Raw genomic sequence first — 21,239 nt, forward strand, 5'->3', positions numbered from 1 at the left:
ACTAAATCGTTACTTTTCACAGTAACGCATTACTTTTTGGTGTAAGTAACTGAGTTACTTTTGAAATAAAGTAACTAGTAACTGTTATTAGTTACTGGTTTTCAGTAACTCACCCAACACTGATAATGCGTAATGAAAAAATTACAATAATACAGTAATGTGTTTAATGGCATCACAGTAAAAGAAGCATAATTTGTTCATGCATTACACCATATGTGACCTGAAATTAGTTTGAGGAAAGAAGTGCTGGACAATATCGGCATATCAGATATTGTTAAGAAAGCCAGCATCAAGCACCTCTAGTTATATATAATAATAGAAACATCATTACTGGCATGTATTGGCGATTGCAACTTCAAGGTCAAAAGAGTCAGTAAGGTCAGTCTATAATTATCCACGAGACAGCAAGAGTTACTGTACTTTGATTAGGTCGTCAAACACTTTGTCATCTCCTTCCTGCTTTTCTTTGATTGACTTTTACACTTCCTCTACCCGCTACTGTCCTCTATTCATGATAACGAACACGAGGGAGGACTATTAAAGGACAAGAAAACAATCAAGGGGAGCGCCACTCTTTTCCTGTGGCGCAAGGGCGGAATTTTTTAAAGAGCACCGCACCTCGGATGACAATCACGGCCGCGATCAAATGTCAAGCGTTGGCGGCGTGTTAGAATTGGATCCCTTTGTCTTCCCCTTTCCAAAACCAGACCTGTGACATTTAACAAGCTCTTCAATTGTTCTTTTTGATTAAAGTAAAACGACTCACAGATTTTTTGGCCACAATGGGTATGAGTTAAAGGGAAACTACACTTTTTGGGGGGGAATTTTGCCTATCCTTTACAATAATTATGAGAGACAAAAAGACAGATGTATTTTTTTTATGCATTATAACTCATAAATAAAAGTCCACTTACTATAGGGTTACCATAATGGGAGGTCCTCTAGATAACCATCCAAAAAGCAGCAACAATACACCTTTTACATTTCGTGACCTGAATTTTAAACAAGTATGAGTGATATTGTTATTATAAGCGCTAGAGCAGACACATGCTATATTGAAGTCATGAGCTGGTGAGCTGCTTTCTCGCCACGGAGCTGGTGAAAGTTGATTCTAGATCACAAATAATGTCTCTCACCTTGAAAGTAGAATCCGACAAGTTGGTAAATTTTGGCGTCCAATTTAGACCCGGAAATGGCGAGAAAGACACCAAAAGACGCTTGGTTCAACCCCACTTTTTTCTTCGTGAGGAATATGAATCATTCTTCATCTATAAACGGAATTTTTACGAACGTCTCATCAGTCGGCATCCCAGCAAAAACAGACATTGTACAGTAAGTGATTTTTTATTATGTTTGTTGGCTTTCATGTCTGCAGTGAGTAATAATCAGTGATGTTGTTGAAAGAAAAAGCCAACATCATGATGTATTTTCTTTGTTTGTTTTTTTTAAATTTCTTTATTTATTTATTTATTTTTATTTATTTTTTTAAATCGGGCCCAGTGAAGCCGGCGACATTTCTAGGTGTTGTTGATAAATGGCTTTCACTTTGCATAGTAGCTAAATACATAATTTTAAATGTAATATCGTAAATTATCTGTATCGTTTTTTTTTTTTTTATCGGTATGTTTTTTGTTGTTGTTTTTTTGTATTAAATCAACATAAAAAACACAAGATACACTTATAATTAATACACCAACCCAAACCCCCCCCCCCCCCCCCCCCATTCACACTCATTCACACAAAAGGGTTGTTTCTTTCTGTTATTAATATTTTGGTTCCTACATTATATATCAATATATATCAATACAGTCTGCAAGGGATACAGTTCGTAAGCACACATGATTGTGCGTGCTGCTGGTCCACTAATAGTACTAACCTTTAACAGTTAATTTTACTCATTTTCATTAATTACTAGTTTCTTTGTAACTGTTTTTATATTGTTTTACTTTCTTTTTTATTCAATCATTTCTTTTTAAATGTATTTATCTTATTTTATTTATTTATTTATTTTTAAAAAAGGACCTTATCTTCACCATACCTGGTTGTCCAAATTAGGCATAATAATGTGTTAATTCCACGACTGTATATATCGGCTGATATCGGTATCGGTTGATATCGGTATTGGTAATTAAGGGTTTGGTCAATATCGGAATATCGGCAAAAAGCCATTATCGGACATCCCTAGTTTTAACTTGCACTTACTGTAAGTTCGTCCCGTCATAGTTTTCTGAAGTGTTCCTGAGCCCATGCGGTGATATCCTTTACACACTGTTTTTGATGCATTACCGCCTGAGGGATCGAAGGTCACGGGCATTCAATGTTGGTTTTGCCGCTTATGTGCAGTGATTTCTCCAGATTCTCTGAACCTTTTGATGATATTAAGGACCGTAGATGGTGAAATCCCTACATTTCTTGCAATAGCTCATTGAGAAATGCTGTTCTTAAACTGTTCGACAATTTGCTCATGCATTTGTTCACAAAGTGGTGACCTCCGCCCCATCTTTGTTTGTGAATGACTGAGCATTTCATGGAAGCTGCTTTTATACCCAATCATGGCATCCACGTGTTCCCACGTAGATTATTATCAAGGCTTAGTTCAGGCTAATTAAAAAAATACTAATCAAATATACTGCAAAAGAAGGGACTCATAAAAACTGATTAAATAGACAGACGACATTCACACTCACATTTACACACTCGGGGCAATTTAGTGTTGCCTATCAACCAGTAAATACATTCTAACAAAATTAATAATACATATTGTTAATATATGTTTCTTAAATAAACTGTCAATTAAATTATGAATAAAGCAAATAAAATTACAGCTTCACCACGTCAGTCATAATTTTCGTGCTTAAGAAACTTCTCTATGACTTTAGCTCCAGACTTCTGTTTGTTAGATATTGTAATTTCTGCCACAAGTGGTGGAAAAGTTTGTTACAACTGAGTACCACTGCAGCACACACAAACCACAGCTGAGAAACAGATATTATATTTTGGCGGCACTATGGTTAAAAAGTCACTGATTTATAAGATAGCTGAAATGTTAAGAATTAATACAGTTCTATAAATTTAGTTAATTAGATTGATATATGGGTTATACTTGTATAGCGCTTTTCTACCTTTTTTAAGGAACTCAAAGCGCTTTGACACTATTTCCACATCCACACACTGATGGCGGGAGCTGCCATGCAAGGCGCTAACCAGGACCCATCAGGAGCAAGGGTGAAGTGTCTTGCTCGAGGACACAACGGACGTGACTAGGATGGTAGAAGGTGGGGATTGAACCAGGAACCCTCAGGTTGCTGACACAGCCACTCTCCCAACCGCGCCACGCCGTCCCCTTATAAAAGATAAAAAGGCCAGTTAATTTATAATCAATAATATACCAATGTGTATCTTTCTAAACATCATCACAAAATGTTTTGTTTTTGAGGAAGTTAATTAGTTTTGGTGTTTATGTTATTACTGCTGCTATTTTAACCTTTTTTTTTTTTTTTTTTACTTTAAAAATTATACATTGTTTTTTTTCCTGTCTGTGCTTTTAAATGGACACAAGTTTTACCGGTACCGGTACCAAAATATTGGTATCAGGACAACACTAACCTCTACCATATATGGAGATATCCGCTGATGTAACTAAGGCAAAATATGTCACCAAAGTTTCAAATTCCGGACAACTCGTTTAGAGCAAGTTTGGAGGAAGGCAAGATTGTTTTATAAATATCTTTAAATGGTTTGTTTCAAATTTCCCTGATGGGGATCTTGATGACCAAAAACAGGTACAAACGGGTAATAAAAAATGGCTTTGCCTAACAGGGTCCCTTAAAGTGGACAACAAAGTAACAAAGTACATTTTGTTTTCTTGCTGTATCAAAATTTGAATTAAAAATCAATGTATGTACAGAACCGTGAGGATGACCCCCGCATACACGCGCACGCACGCACACACACAGGAATGGAGGAAACAAGACACGCTCACACCCATCAAAAACAAGTTGTGGCGCTTGTGTACAATTCTGCCAAACACAAACAAGCGGAGACACACTTGTGAAGACAACTTGCGTCTATGCAGTTGCCTCAAGGCCTGGCACGCACGCACGCACGCACGCAAAAACAAAACATTCCAAACGTAAACTGAGGTTACGCGACGTCACTTTAGTTAAAAAATAATTGTGTTGCTTTCTTTCAAAAGCCGAAAAAAGAGGCTTATTTAAAAAGGGAACTGCACTTTTTGGGGAATTTTGCCTATCGTTCACAATCATTATGAGAGACAAGAAGACATGTCTTTTTTTTTTTATTAGGATTTTAAACATGATAAAAAACGCTTGGAAGATGTGGCTAATAGGAATCACCGTTATAGCCTTCAAAGCCCTCTAAAACAATTTCAAAACCCTCCATAAACGTTTTATATACACACTGTAAGTCTATATATACCGTATTTTCCGGAGCATAGGGCGCACCGGATTCTAAGGCGCACAACTGATTCTACTATTTTTAATGTTTTTTCATATATTAGGCGCATCGGATTATAGGGCGCATTAAAGGAGTCATATTTTTATTATTTTCAAAATTTAAAAAACACTTCCTTGTGGTCTACATAACATATAATTGTGGTTATTTGGTGAAATGTTGCATAGATTATGTTTTACAGATCATCTTCAAGACGCTTTCTGACAGTCGCTTCAAGATGCGCCGTTTTGTGAGCGGTATTATTTACGTGGCTCACCTTCGGCAGCGTCTTCTCCCCGTCATCTTTGTTGTAGCGGTGTAGCGTGCAAGGACGGGAGTGGAAGAAGTGTCAAAAGATGGAGCAAACTGTTTTAAAGGGGAACATTATCACAATTTCAGAATGGTTAAAACCATTAAAAATCAGTTCCCAGTGGCTTATTATATTTTTCGAAGATTTTTTCAAAATTTTACCCATCACGCAATATCCCTAAAAAAAGTTTCAAAGTGCCTGATTTTAACCATCGTTATATACACCCGTCCATTTTCCTGTGACGTCACATAGTGAAGCCAACGCAAACAAACATGGCGGAAAGAACAGCAAGCTATAGCGACATTAGCTCGGATTCAGACTCGGATTTCAGCGGCTTAAGCGATTCAACAGATTACGCATGTATTGAAACGGATTGTTGTAGTGTGGAGGCAGGTAGCGAAAACGAAATTGAAGAAGAAACTGAAGCTATTGAGCCATATCTGTTTGAACCGTATGCAAGCGAAACCGACGAAAACGACACGACAGCCAGCGACACGGGAGAAAGCGAGGACGAATTCGGCGTTCGCCTTCTAACCAACGATTGGTATGTGTTTGTTTGGCATTAAAAGAAACTAACAACTATGAACTAGGTTTACAGCATATGAAATACATTTGGCAACAACATGCACTTTGAGAGTGCAGACAGCCCAATTTTCATCAATTAATATATTCTGTAGACATACCCTCATCCGCGCTCTTTTCCTGAAAGCTGATCTGTCCAGTTTTGGAGTTGATGTGAGCCAAGACATCCAGGGGGTTTAGCTCGCTCGTCTGCGGGAACAAACTGCCGCCATTGCTTGCCGTGCTACCGAGGTCCTTTGTCCCTGAATTGCTCACACACTCCGGCAGATTCAATGGGGGTCTGGCGGCAGATTTCTTTGACTTTATCGTTGGAAATGCATCTGCTTTGAGTGTCGCAGGATATCCACACATTCTTGCCATCTCTGACGTAGCATAGCTTTCATCGGTAAAGTGTGCGGAACAAACGTCCAATTTCTTGCCACTTTCGCATCTTTGGGCCACTGGTGCAACTTGAATCCGTCCCTGTTCGTGTTGTTACACCCTCCGACAACACACCGACGAGGCATGATGTCTCCAATTTACGGAAAACAGTCGAAAAAACGGAAAATAACAGTGCTGATTTGACTCGGTGTTTGAGAAAATGGCGGATTGCTTCCCGATGTGACGCCACGTTGTGACGTCATCACTCCGACAGCGAATATTAGAAAGGCGTTTAATTCGCCAAAATTCACCCATTTAGAGTTCGGAAATCGGTTAAAAAAATATATGGTCTTTTTTCTGCAACATCAAGGTATATATTGACGCTTAAATAGGTCTGGTGATAATGTTCCCCTTTAATGACATTCAGGCTTTATTTAAATCAATAATGGAGCAGCATCTCCTCATCCGGAAACAACAACACCGGAAATGTGTCCCGTGAAAAACCGGCCGACTGGAACTCTAATAACTAAAGTTCCTTGGGTGAATAATATAAACTCACTACACCGGTATGTTTTAGGGCTTTCATGGCGAGTTTACTGACAGATATAAGTAAGAACTTTACACTACTTTATATTAGAAATGGCAACGACAGAGGATGAATGTCCCATAACAAGAAGATAGAAAAAAAGAAGAAGGTATTGACTGCAGTGTCTGCAGCGGACGCGCGCAAATTTTCAGGATTTATGCGGATCCCAAATATTCAAGAGGTACCAGAAGGTAAGAAAAGCTGCTTTTGCATAATATTACAAAACAAAACGCCAGATAATATGCCTTACCTTATATACACACACCATAATAATACTCCTATGTTTAATGTGCCGACAATTCTTCAAGCGGTGCGGCTTCATTGCTTACCAAAGTTGTACTAAAACATTTTGATAGATTTTTAAGCGTCGTGTGCTATATTTTCAATGGAACATATAAAATGTTGGTGTTGTTTACTTAAGACCCATCATAGTGCAGCCTATACTTATCTCTTATGTTTGACATCTACTGGTCACACTTATCATTACACCATGTACAAAATAAAATAGCGTTGAGGTGGGTAAGCTCAACCAAACTTATTCCTTACATTAGGCGCACTGTCGAGTTTTGAGAGAGAAAAAAAAATGATTTTTAGTATGCCTTACAGTCCGGAAAACATGTGTAAAGTAAATTTAAGTGTAAGTAAATGAAATACAAAGCATTAATATACAAAACAACATGATTTAAAAACAAAGTGTACCGAGTTTTACATAAAAGTAAAAAAAAAAATTTCAGCTACAGTTAAAAATTAAACAGTGTTATTGTGCGCATGTCAGGGTAAAGAATATGTTATTTACGTTTATTTCCCTTGCCAAGTTTGCAGCTTCAGTCTGAAAGATTTATTTTTTAAGCATATTCAACGTATCTTTCGTCTAAAATGAAGTATTTTGCATAAAAATAGCTAAATAAATGATATATATATATATATACATATACATATATATATATATATATACATATACATATACATATGTATATATATATATACATATATATATATATATATATATATATATATATATATATATATATATATATATATATATATATATCTCTCAATACTACACTCATTTTGGACCAATCCAATTACATCGTGCTATTTAGTATCGTGGCTACTGATTGGCTCAGCCTCAGGCTGCATTTCTACATTACATTAAACCAATGATAAGTGTGTTAAGGTGACTATGTGAGTGTTATTTCATGTATTGGCTGTCATAATGCTAAAACTTATTTAGAAGGTTGTAATCAGGTTTTTATGCTCTACATAACTATGAAAATATTCTACTTGTAATTAATAATTGCTACTTTGCGGAAATCAATTTACCACGGTCAGACCCAGAATCAATGAACAGCGATAAACAAGGTATCAGTGTATATTGTAAGTAGGGCTGGGCGATATATTGATATACTCGATATATCGCTGGTTTGTCTCTGTGCGATATAGAAAATGACTATATCGTGATATTCGAGTATACGTTCTCACGCAGTTGCTTTTAGCTGCGGGACATTAAACTGCATGAGTTTCTCACTCTTTCCTGTCTCTCCTTCTCAAAGAGACTTAAAACATACGTCACATACTGTCACGTGAGCAACGTCACACGCTCCCGCGGACCGAGAGGTCGCGACATGGTAATGTTAGCTGTGATGCTAACAGCTAACGGTGTGGTTTGAGTGGTAATACGAGAGAAAGAAGGTGCAAATCTGGTAACAAATGGAGGAATAATTAATTCCCAAGAAAAACAGCATGGGGTCCATCGTCTGACGGTGGTTTGGCTTCGAGCGGGAATATGTCGACATCTCCGTTCGGTGCCACACCAACTAAATGCCGAAGCAACTATTTCCACATCAACACCGTAAGACATATACTATTTTACATGCAGCTCATTTGTATGTGACACTTATTGAAATATCTTGTGTGTCATCATGCACAAAAGTGCACTTATAGCTTGTTTTAAAATGTCTATGACAATCTTGTACTTTCTGTTTTGGAAATGACATGAATGTTTGTGCCACTGCTTAATAACTGTTTAATAAATACACTTTTGCTAAATTGACTTAGTTGTGATTTCCCTCTATGCATGGAAGTTTAAAAGTAGCATATATTAATGCAGTAGGAACAAGAATGTTTTAATGTAGACACATAGAATCATCATACTGCTGTGATTATATGTATCAAGTGTTCATTCAAGGCTAAGGCAAAATATCGAGATATATATATCGTGTATCGCGATATGGCCTAAAAATATTGAGATATTAAAAAAAGGCCATATCGCCCAGCCCTAATTGTAAGTATGCTTTAAATTGTGATAATTTGAGTTACCAGCCTCCCCGTCGTCGATTGTTATTTGTCCACAGCCTTAGATCGACACAATCATGCCCTCGAACCACCAGAACTGATAAAGTTAGTGCGAAGGAGAAGAAACGGACGACCAATTCAGAAAACCAGACCATTAAAAACATGTCGTACCGGTTAGTCGGCTCGGTCAAGTCGGCTCAACCGCAGCATCGCCGGTCCGCGTCCGCATCGCACAAACCGGAGCCAGCCTTTACGGCATGCAGCCACACATATCCAAACAACAGACATGAATATTAAAAAAACTATCAATGCTGTGTTTGACATACAGTTTATTTTGTCTCCTAACTCAGACACAGATTGTTGTCAACGCTAACCTATGGTCCGTCACTCAAATTAGTTGTGCAACATTAGCAACAATAACAGCTCCTATTGTTACACAACGAAGAAGCAGCTGGTAGGAGGCCCCTACAAAAGTCTGCTCCCCAAGGTCAATGCATTATTATCTGATAAAACTACTGCAGTGGTTAGTAGTACATTATATTGAATAGTTTTACAAACAATAGTTCCTATCTAAGTTTGTTTTTCTTTTTAAAAAGCATGTAACATGTTAAAAGTGTGGTGTTTTAGGAGGGTCAAGCACGGATTAAACCGATGTTTAATTCATTTCAATGGGCGGTGCTGATTTGAGAAACAAGTGTTTGGAATTACAAGCTCGGTTGTGGAATCAATTGAGCTCGCAGATTAAAGTACCGCCGTAACTTTAAAAGGGAACAATGATAGGCTAAGCTAGTAATGCTCTGGTAGCACAACGTTGCTCTTGACACTCCAGTTAGGTTTGAGCCTGCAGATGCTTTCAGTAACTACGTATGCCATGGATTTGATGCATATCACTTCCTCAATTCTTTGTTGGAATTGAGCGTGTGTGCACATGTGCGCCAACAGATAATGTCAACAGAAAATAGTGCAAGTGACCAAGCAAAAGTGGAGAGGAAGCTGTCACATTATCGAATGACACTCAACTTCCCCCTGCACAAACACTCACACTACATGTGTGTGTGTGTGTGTGTGTGTGTGTCAGTGTGTGTGTGTGTGTGTGTGTGTGTGTGTGTGTGTGTGTGTGTGTGTGTGTGTGTGTGTGTGTGTGTGTGTGTGTGTGTGTGTGCAGAAAGTACCTCCAACAAAAGTGTGTTCGACTTGGGTAATCTCTTTTAGATAGCTATTTATACGTTTCAACAAACGATCCAGCTGGCTCATGTTAAACACACACTTTCTTATATTGTTACTAGAATTGTACAAACATGGCCATTCATTGGGTCATGGACCCAATTTATATATTATTGTAATACCTTTTTTCCGCCTAGCCAGTTCCCAATGCAATACGTATTACAACATTTGAGTCACAGTAAATTACAGCAGCGTAATATTCCGCCAACTTCAATGAGAAATTCTAAATGCAACTTCTTGTACTGCCTTTACCACCACAAACCCCGTACTGCGAAGTAGCAGAACAGCAGCATTTTACGTAGCAGGTTTACGGATGTCGTTTTTGAGTTACAATCTGCCAAAATATGATTTTCCTCTTTTCTGACCTGTAAATGTTGTTACAATGTTGGATACTCGTGTAAAACAATGCCAAAGCGATACATCGCAATGTGATTTGCAGTCTTTTTTAACAGTGGGCCCTTTTTTAAAGAGACAGGGCTGCGGAGCTAGGGCTGAGCGCCGGGACGGACAAGCTTCACAGAGTCTTGGCTGAATGAGCAGGTATCAGACACCTCGGTCTTTTTAGACGTATCCTCGCTCATCCATGCAGACTGGACACTGGCTGAGAATTAGTGGGCGGCCGAAGGTGGAGTCGGCTCTCTTGGTTGCTTAGTTGGGTCTGCTCCTGTCTCTGGCCATGCTCTCCCACCCCAGCGGACGATGGCGTGGAACACCGCAGAGTCCACTGCAGTGTATATGTTTTTTGATTATTAATTAATTTTTTTAATTTTACTTTTGTAGCTGTATGTAGAGATGGCTGGTTGCATCAGCTCTGCTCGTTTAATGTCCTTTGCTCTCTTTGATAATTCCCTCTTACACACATGCTTGTGTTCTATGGTTATGAGTTTTTTTTCCTTGGCCTCAGTCTAGACCCCCTCTCCAGGGCCCAGGCTTAAACTGAATTTTATTTTTGGTTTTCTCAACCCCCCACACCCCTCCCTGTTTTTCACCTTTTTTGTAAAGGGCGCCGGAAGTTGGCAGACCCGTCAGTGATCCTGTTCTGTCTCCCTGTAATGTTTGTTTGATCTTGAATGTGATTGTGCTGAAAATCTTAATTTCCCCTCATGGATTAATAAAGTATTTCTGATTCTGATTGATCCTAGTTTACCAATCCTTGGAGTTGCTTGCCATTTTTTTTTTAAACGATTTGATGGTACCTTGTGGGCAGAATGACATCACAACGCAACGTGCGTAGTGTTACACAACATGCGTAGGGACGTCAGACAGTAAGAGACATGGCGTCCAGGCGGCACAAACACTCCTAAGTTTGGCTATTTGTTTTACAAAAAAAAAATTGCAATAGCGCTACTTGCAACAATTGCAAGATTGCTATTTCAACAAAAGGAGGAAACACGAGTAGAGATGTCCGATAATGGCTTTTTTGCCGATATCCGATATTCCGATATTGTCCAACTCTTAATTACCGATTCCGATATCAACCGATATATACAGTCGTGGAATTAACACATTATTATGCCTAATTTTGTTGTGATGCCCCGCTGGATGCATTAAACAATGTAACAAGGTTTTCCAAAATAAATCAACTCAAGTTATGGAAAAAAATGCCAAAATGGCATATATTTATTGTTGAAGTCACAAAGTGCATTATTTTTTTTAACATGCCTCAAAACAGCAGCTTGGAATTTGGGACATGCTCTATCTGAGAGAGGAGGAGGTTGAGGTGGGCGGGGTTGGGGGGGGGGGGGGGGGGGGGGATCGGGGGGTAGAATCTAAAACGAAAACTCCCTAAAACAACATGTTTTCCGGGCATACACAGAAAATGTATGTGACTGTGGGAAAAACGTACAGCAAAGCATATCCAAAACATATGATCTAAACATGTCTGTACAATGTAAATTAAAGTCATCATAGGCTGCCTTTAAATATCGATATCAAGACATTAAAAATCGCTAACATGTAAGAAAAAGTATCTCATTATATTGTTATATTGGTATTTTTTCCACCGCTTACCCTTGACAATAAAGAATCTTTTAAGTCTATTTACCTGGTATCATATCAATACCAAAATGTATAGTTTTGCCCAACCCTAGCAACCATGTTACATTTTAATTCCTAGTTTGTTGTAAGTTTCGTCTTTTGTTGGCCTAGGTTACGGGTAGGTTTTTAGTTTTCCACCTTTCACCCTTTTCTACTTGTTTCTCTGTTCCAAACTGTTGTTGCTTCCCATTCTTTAATTGTAGTATCTGGTAATTTTGGACACGCTTGAGTGAATTACGATGATATGTTTAAAAAAAGATTCCGTGGCTTAACTCATTATTGGTTTGTACTTCACGGCTTTCTTACTCTTGCTGTTGTTTTTGCGTATTTTTGTACAACTCTTAATAAATTGTTTTGTAAAACATTCACCACTCTCATGCCTGCGTCAAGGTCCGAAAATATCGGTCATCACACATTGTACACTAATATAATTTGGGAACATAGGTTTTCATAAGCTTTATTGCTGATTGTAAACAGTATCTACAGGGCAATAAAAGTGACTCGGATCTAGCATAAAAACCAGGGCTGTAAAATTAATACATTTTTTAATCAGATTAATTACATCGCGGAATTTGGATTACTCACGATTAATCACAGGTAATTACTAGCTTGCATAATTAAAATTTGCTGAAGAAAAGACCCTGATTTTGTACACAAATGCAATTTTATTGTCAGAATGTCACCCAGGAACGTTTTTAAATATTTTACTCAAATGCATGAGCTTTATTTGCACAAAACTTGGCAACAGTTTTATCCAAAGTCTCCTCATTTATTTTTGTACTGACATAAGCATTGATCTGATCACTGACCATATAGCAGTCAAGGTAAAGAGCTTGTACGGTCAAAAATGAATTGCATGATTATTTGAAGTGTGTAATGATTACTGCATACATTTTGACACCCCTTATAAAAACAAATAATTTATTAAGTTGTCATATAAGGTTAATTCAGTGGCGGGCCGTGCATTTCCCACCTAGGCCTTCAGTGATGTCCGACTTCAAAGATTACCTCTCAAAATACCATAATTGCTGGAGAAATACTATACAGAAACGCATTTATCCACTACTATGCATTGGATCACCTCAACAGTGTACAAAACGGGTTATTTTCTGGCGCATTTCAAAATCAATAAACCCGCATCAGCAATTAAAACATATCTTATGTGGTACTGTAAAAATTTTAATTGCAAAAAACATATTGAACGGGAAAAAATAAAGAAATAAAATATTTGAACTCATAATTTGTAGCACCCAATCGACGCCGTATAAGCCAGTAGAACCCCTTGTAGTCGGCTGATTCGAGTGGAAATGGCGGGCATTTCCTAATTTCATCGCCGACATCATCTCACAAGATGTAGTTTTGTTCTTGAAAATGGCCATGCAAATATATATCTGCCACCTAACAAACGTTTTGTTCTCCTTCTTTGTGGGTCAACACTTCCTGCTTCCTGCTAAGTTGCAACTTGTGATTGGATACTCACTTTGGAATGACAAGTGAGTATCCAATCACAGTCTTGTTAATATCAGGCGACCTAGATAGGCTACTGACAACAACTTGTGATCTGATTGGCTATCGCAACTGTCTGTCAACTCTATGTGTTCTCAAATTCATCCGCTAACGGGACCAGTGAGTATCCAATCACAGGACATGTACATTTGTTATTTTCCTGAGGGAACTCTCCTGAAGGAATCAATAAAGTACTATCTATCTATCTAAATATGTCACGTTCAACGTGAGGCCATCTAGAAGGCCTTACTGACAACAACTTGTGATCTGATTGGCTATCGCAACTGTCTATAAACTGTATGCTCCCGTTCACTTAGACGGCTGCATTGTTGATTCTGAAGGCCCCGGGCAGATTTGGTACAGCATGGCAACATAAGTTAGCTGAATTCTGATTGGATAAAAACTCTAACGTAAAAACAACAGCGATCGAAGGAACATAATATGACATGAAGAGAATATGAATACTTTTAGATATTTAGGGAAAGTCAATTAAAAGATACTTTTATCTTTAATTATGATCATAATTTCTGGTTATGTTAGGCCTTGCTCGCCCTGACTGGTGCAGCCCTTTGGAACTTTCTGCCACCTGTTTTCAGTGTCAATGCCGGCACTTAAATTGTTCATTAATGTGTCAAGAATCAATTCGATTCTCAAATAGCGGCCATCCCTCGGTGGGCTCAGGTGCTAATGGCATGTCAATTGAAGCTTGTAGGCAGGAGCAAAGACCCGAAGTGAAGAAGGAAAAAAGGAAGAGTGAGGGACTCTGGGAACAAGAGGGGAGTATTGGGTATATTAAAAAAAAAACATTGTGGACCCCGTCTGTGCAACTTCCTGCTCACTTTCCCACGGCCACAGATAAAATGAGCGAGATTATGGGAGTGTTGTTGAAAGAAGGTTTGTGTGTGTCTAGGGGGATGGGGGTTGCTGATGGAGCAACTACAGTATGGGGGGGGGGGGGGGGGGGGGTTACGGAAGACGATAGAGAAATTAAGATTTTAATAGAAAGAGCACAGAAGGATTTATGGCAAAGAGGGAGGAAATGTCATCTTGCAGTTCATGGAGGAACTCTTTCTCGTGCACTTGTGTGTGCGTGCAAGTGAGAGACAACTTCCAGCTGTCATGGAGCTCAGTGAATCATCAAAAAAGGCAGCCAAAGACTTGAAAAAACCTAAAAGCTCTAAGGTAAGTTGCCATTATAATGAGGGGTAACTGTGCACATGCAGGACAAAAGTGACGCACACACATTAGCCGGAGGTTGTCTGTATGTTATTGTATCGCAAGTAACTATCAACCGCTGGACAGAGGTGGGTAGTAACGCGCTACATTTACTCCGTTACATCTACTTGAGTAACTTTTGGGATAAATTGTACTTCTAAGAGTAGTTTTAATGCAACATACTTTTACTTTTACTTAAGTATATTTATAGAGAAGGAACGCTACTTTTACTCCGCTACTTTTATCTACATTCAGCTCGCTACTCGCTACTAATTTTTATCGATCTGTTAATGCACGCTTTGTTTGTTTTGGTCTGTCAGACAGACCTTCAAAGTGCCTGCCTTACTGGTGACGTTTCACTTCATTCCACCAATCAGATGCAGTCACTGGTGACGTTGGACCAATCAAACAGAGACAGGTGGTCACATGACCTGACTTAAACAAGTTGAAAAACTTATTGGGGTGTTACCATTTAGTGGTCAATTGTACGGAATGTGTACTGTACTGTGCAATCTAATAATAAAAGTTCCAATCAATCAATCAAAAGTGTGAAGGAAAAAATATACTTTTTTTATTTCAACCGTACATCCCGTCAAAAGCCTCAAGACTGACCGCACATGAGGACGTTCCTGTCTTCACAATAAAAGTGCCGCTCCATCGCGCCTGCGCTTTCAAAACAAGAGTCTCCGAAAGCCAGCGCAAACAAGCTAGCAAGCTACGGAGTTTGACGCCAATATATTTCTTGTAAAGTGTATAAAAACGAATATGGAAGCTGGACAAATAGGATGCCAAAAACCCACCACTTTCATGTGGTACTAGACAGAAAGGAGGAACTTTTCTTCTCCTCCATTTGAAAACGTGGACATTATCATCACTACTGTCTGATTACAATCAATGCAAGTCATCAGAATCAGGTAATACACCAACTTATATTCTAGTCTTCATTAAAGAAAGGAATCTATATGTTAAACATGCATGTATATTCATTAAAACACTTTTAACATGTAAACAAAAACAGCAAAATAAATACATATAAATGATATACTGTATATATAAATGTATATGTATGTATATATATATATATATATATATATATATATATATATATATATGAGTGTGTATGTTACTCATCAGTTACTCAGTACTTGAGTAGTTTTTTCACAACATACTTTTTACTTTTACTCAAGTAAATATTTGGGTGACTACTCCTTACTTTTACTTAAGTAATCAATCTCTAAAGTAACAGTACTCTTACTTGAGTACAATTTCTGGCTACTCTACCCACCTCTGCCGCTGGAATCTACTTTACTTGACACGTTTTGGCCTCAACGAGCAGCAGTTATACAATATCCGATTGCTTGGACGGCCTACTTTACCTCTCCCCTAGCTTTGGAACAAACTGCATACGTTAGCAAAAAGCCAGGAAATCTCTCCAAGGTGATACATTCAAAAAAGTGTCAACCAATGTGACGCCAACGCTGAGCTCCATCCTGTATGTGATGTAAGTGAGTCCAGCTGTCGCTACTTTTAAATATTTTGACAAAATTTAAGGCCTGCGACAAGCCAGTGGAGAGCCTTGCATATAAATCCACATCAAGACTAAAGTTGCAGTGAAAAGGTTAAGGTTCAGATTTGAAGAGGCTGAAGGAAGGCAGAGAGAAGAAGAAGGGATTACCAGTGAGTGAAAATTTAAAAAAAAACAGCCTTGCTGGTGCAAGTGGGGTGTGCCTCTCTCCTTTTCATTGCCAAACCACTGTGCGCATGTGTCGGCAGCGTCTTATCACCACAGGCAAAGACGGACGAGGGGAAAAGGTTGGGGAACACGAGGTAGGAAAAGATGGAGAAATAAAAAAAATTAAGTACCGACAGGACTGAGAAGTCATAAAAATAAAACAGACAGAATCCAGACTGCACATTTAAATGATGTGTATGACGGATGGACAAGGGAACATTCATAATCAAATCATCCCAAGGTAACAGTTAAAATAATCCTCTTTAGAAAAACTTGAAAAGATTTACGTGGAACGCTCTAAACTAAAAAAAAAAGGCGTCTGCCAAACCCCATGCCAGACAGTCGCGTCATGAGAAAATCTATTTAACGCAAATTACTTCCTCCCACACCCCAAAGAGGTAATAGCATAAATAGTACCGGGGAAATGATTGGTGATTTTTTGGTAAATGAAAAAACCTGTATCATCTGACATCTAGAGTCATAAGTAAAGCAGAGTGGCGACATTCAAAAGGGCACACAAGAGATCAAATATTTTGGGTCCCGCTATTCCGAGAATTGGGTTCCCATCCAGAATACCCTTGCAAGTCATCTGTGTAAGACTGTTCTCATTATTAATAGCTGGATATCTGTGTTGCTGTGTCCCCTTTCCTGCTTTTCCGCTCTGCCCTCAAACACTCGTTTGAAGCTTGAATGCGGTTGAAATAACAGTGCAAGAGTTTGGAGCCAGAATTGAACCTTGCTGGCAAAAAAGCATGGGAGCTGGAATGCTTTAATGCAGCGGTGTCCAAACGGCTTTCACCGAGGTCCAAACAAAGACAAATTAAAGGATACCAGGGCTTTGATACTTTTTGTACATAAACCCAAAAAAACCCATGGTAAAGCTTTGAGTGGCCCGCACCTTGGACAACCCTTATTTAAGACACGAGGAGAGAGGCTGTTGTGGCATTTGTGATGACAAGTTTTATTTGTATTCAAATATTGCGGCATGGCTGGCATTTCCAGGAAAGCACGGGGAAGTTTGGACTGATTCTAGGGACAGGAGACATTTGCATGTCCCGATACATCACGCCTTTGCTTCCATCCATCCATCCATTTTCTACCGCTTATTCCCTTTTGGGGTCGCGGGGGGCGCTGGAGCCTATCTCAGCTACAATCGGGCGGAAGGCGGGGTACACCCTGGACAAGTCGCCACCTCATCGCAGGGCCAACACAGATAAACAGACACCATTCACACTCACATTCACACACTAGGGCCAATTTAGTGTTGCCAATCAACCTATCCCCAGGTGCATTTTTTGGAAGTGGGAGGAAGCCGGAGTACCCGGAGGGAACCCACGCAAACTCCACACAGAAAGATCCCGAGCCCGGGATTGAACCCAAGACTACTCAGGACCTTCGTATTGTGAGGCAGATGCACTAACCCCTCTTCCACCGTGCTGCCGCCTTTGCTTCCATCTTTTGTAAAACTACACAGAAGGCCAGCATGAGAAGAAATTAATCTCTGACTCTTTGCTAAATAGTGTCATGGCTGCACCTGCGGCGGTGGATGGCCTATTATGACAACACACTCACGCGCCCGCGCACAAACACGTGCTGAGGTCAAGTCAAAGCTGTTGCATGCAACTACTAGATTGTCAACAGTCACGATACTGACCAGCAACATCATTCTTCACATGCCTTTGAATAATTAGGCAGCCAAACATGACTGGAGGTTTAAGGCGTGTTGGGGTGTGGAGAAAAAGCAGTATTTGAAATGTCACCTATACTCATAAACAAAGCCAATGGAGGCATAGGCAATACTGTAGTTCTGGACGATGAGTGAGAATTCGATATCCCTGACTACACTACCCACTCCCCCAGCCCACATCCTGCTATCTCACTGCCTGTTGCCTCTTGCTAATTATGGCCACTCAATGCCCTCAACATACAATCTAATATAGTTGCAGTAATGGCATTAACCAGTGGTAGGCAGAAAGGGCGAAACGCCATAGTGGACTAAAAAGGATGAGGGGAGCACAAAAGGGAGGAAACAAAGGCCGCAGCATTGACAAATGAATTAAAGCTGCGATGTGCAACATATCCACAAAACCCTAATGTGGTCATTGATTGTGTGTGTTTGTGCCTCACCATGTTGGCGCCTCCGGTCCAGTACAGGAAGAATCCATCTGGGTCCACTTTAAGGGTGACCAGTGTGGGGGACCCACTGTTAGGCTCCTGGATGATGACAGAAATAGAGCCTTTAGAGAAACACACACATTTGCTCAAAAATAATACAATAAACACTCGCCACTAGTGAGCTTTGTGATAATTGGATGGAGAAAATAACCATTTCGTTCATCTAATTTTGGCCGTGTGCAAAGGGAGGGCGTGATCAAGCTATGCAAACATGAATGTTGGGGAAAAAAACTGCACTTAAAGGCCTACTGAAACCCACTACTAGCGACCACGCAGTCTGATAGTTTATATATCAATGATGAAATCTTAACTTTGCAACACATGCCAATACGGCCGGGTTAGCTTACTAAAGTGCAATTTTAAATTTCGCGCGTAATATCCTGCTGAAAACATCTCGGTATGATGACGTCTGTGCGTGACGTCACGGATTGTAGAGGACATTTTGGGACAGCATGGTGGCCAGCTATTAATTCGTCTGTTTTCATCGCAAAATTCCACAGTATTCTGGACATCTGTGTTGGTGAATCTTTTGCAATTTGTTCAATGAACAATGGAGACAGCAAAGAAGAAAGCTGTAGGTGGGAAGCGGTGTATTGCGGCAGGTGTTGTGCCGGATAACGCACCCCCGCCGTAGAATGCACCCCTTGACTGTTGTGCCGGATAACACAGCCGGTGTTTCATTGTTTACATTCCCGGAAGATGACAGTCAAGCTTTACCATTGGCCTGTGGAGAACTGGGACAACAGAGACTCTTACCAGGAGGACTTTGAGTTGGATGCGCAGACGCGGTACCGTGAGTACGCATGCAGCTGCGGCTTCCAAACATTTGTACGCTTCCCCGTACGTGCGTGCCGCTATGTGCATGTCACGTACGTAACTTTGGGGACTTTGGGGACATATATGTGCTGTATGAACTATGGGGAGGTGAACGGTACTTTGGGCTGTGGGATTGAGTGTGTTGTGCAGGTGTTTGAGTTGTATTGGGGGGTTATATGGACGGGAGGGGGGAGGTGTTTGTTATGCGGGATTAATTTGTGGCATATTAAATATAAGCCTGGTTGTGTTGTGGCTAATAGAGTATATATACCTGTATGTCTTGTGTTTATTTACTGTTTTAGTCATTCCCAGCTGAATATCAGGTCCCACCTGCCTCTCACAGTATCTTTCCTATCTGAATCGCTCCCACTGCCCTCTAGTCCTTCACTCTCACTTTCCTCATCCACAAATCTTTCATCCTCGCTCAAATTAATGGGGAAATCGTTGCTTTCTCGGTCCGAATCGCTCTCGCTGCTGGTGGCCATGATTGTAAACAATGTGCAGATGTGAGGAGCTCCACAACCTGTGACGTCACGCTACTCGTCTGCTACTTCCGGTAGAGGCAAGGCTTTTTTATCAGCGACCAAAAGTTGCGAACTTTATCGTCGAAGTTCTCTACTAAATCCTTTCAGCAAAAATATGGCAATATCGCAAAATGATCAAGTATGACACATAGAATGGACCTACTATCCCCGTTTAAATAAGAAAATCGCATTTCAGTAGGCCTTTAAGTTGCGTATGAAACATAATTAGGGTACCATTCATCTTAATTGGCAACAATTACCAAATGGAAGCATACAAGGACCGTCTGTTACTTTTTAGTTGAACAACCGGTAAACAATACAACTTTGTAGCGAAATCAGTAAAACATGCATCATGTTACTGTTTTCCTGTCTTACAATGACCTCATAATGACAGAAGAGACGGCAACATTAGCATGTCATTAGTATGATCATTATCATAAAATATATCATAGCCACGCACACACAGGCTCTGTAATTACAGCCAGTAATCACACTGGAGGCCCAGCAGACGAAGCCCCCAGACATACTGATGCGGTTTATTGTTTACGGATGACTGACATCATTATCACCATTAGATGGGAATATCTGCCCGGTAACTATGGTTGTTAACGTTAAACCGATGCAACCGGATATCCGGTTTGATAAGTGGCCGGTTCAGCTACGTCAGTTACAGCCCCTTTATTCAGCTGTGAATCCCTAACAGGTTATCGCACCGAACTGGAAATCAGTCGACTATTTTTGTCTTTAAAACAACACGATAGAATCATGCGCTTGTTGCCTTTCTTATGTAACTGGGGACGAGAATAGACGTAGATTCATGGACCGGGTGTCGCGCAAGACGAGCAATCATGTGCCAGTTCATCTTTACAACAACGTGAGAGTTACGGCTGCCCGACAAATAATTACCCCGATTTCCACAAGATACACAACGTCAACCGTCTCTGTACTGCGCCGTCCGTCAAAATTGGAACATCCCTAGGATTGGCGGCTCAAACAGATTCCCAGTTTGTCTTTCTTTATTTCACAAAATGCAACATTCTTGTACAACAGGCCGAATCTCCGTGTCTCGCTCTTTTTTCTAACAACCTTCCACAACCCACGTCAATTCCCATCCTTGTCCCAGAAGTCCCGACGCCCCAGTCAAGCCATTTGCTGGAACCTGTAGGCATCTGCGACGACACTGACTTCACTTTTTTACTTTAACATTTTTGGAGATATACTGAATGTTAAAAAAAATTGAAAATACTGGAAGCATGTCACATTTATAGAATGTGCTTTTTCATGTTTGGGTGTTCTCATTTATCAGGTTATTGTTATTCTTGTGGCATTCATCTGATCAGTTGTCTTAGAAGACGTTTGGCCTCTCATCCGAGTAGTTTTTATCAGTTGATGCTCATAGACTTAGCTTGGAAATGATCTCGTCTG

The 21,239-nt window shown here is 39.9% G+C and overlaps 1 protein-coding gene across 1 annotated transcript in view; it reads right to left on the bottom strand.

Moving 5' to 3' along the window:
• Window positions 1–21,239, bottom strand: part of plcb3 (phospholipase C, beta 3 (phosphatidylinositol-specific)) — a 122,857-nt gene that overhangs the window by 65,009 nt on the left and 36,609 nt on the right. The window contains exon 2 of the mRNA XM_061961087.1: window positions 18,427–18,513. Within this exon, the coding sequence (XP_061817071.1) occupies window positions 18,427–18,513 (87 nt within the window). The remainder of the gene's footprint in view (window positions 1–18,426; window positions 18,514–21,239) is intronic.

Source organism: Nerophis lumbriciformis, linkage group LG05 (assembly GCF_033978685.3).
Source record: "Nerophis lumbriciformis linkage group LG05, RoL_Nlum_v2.1, whole genome shotgun sequence".
Classification (NCBI taxonomy): domain Eukaryota; kingdom Metazoa; phylum Chordata; class Actinopteri; order Syngnathiformes; family Syngnathidae; genus Nerophis; species Nerophis lumbriciformis.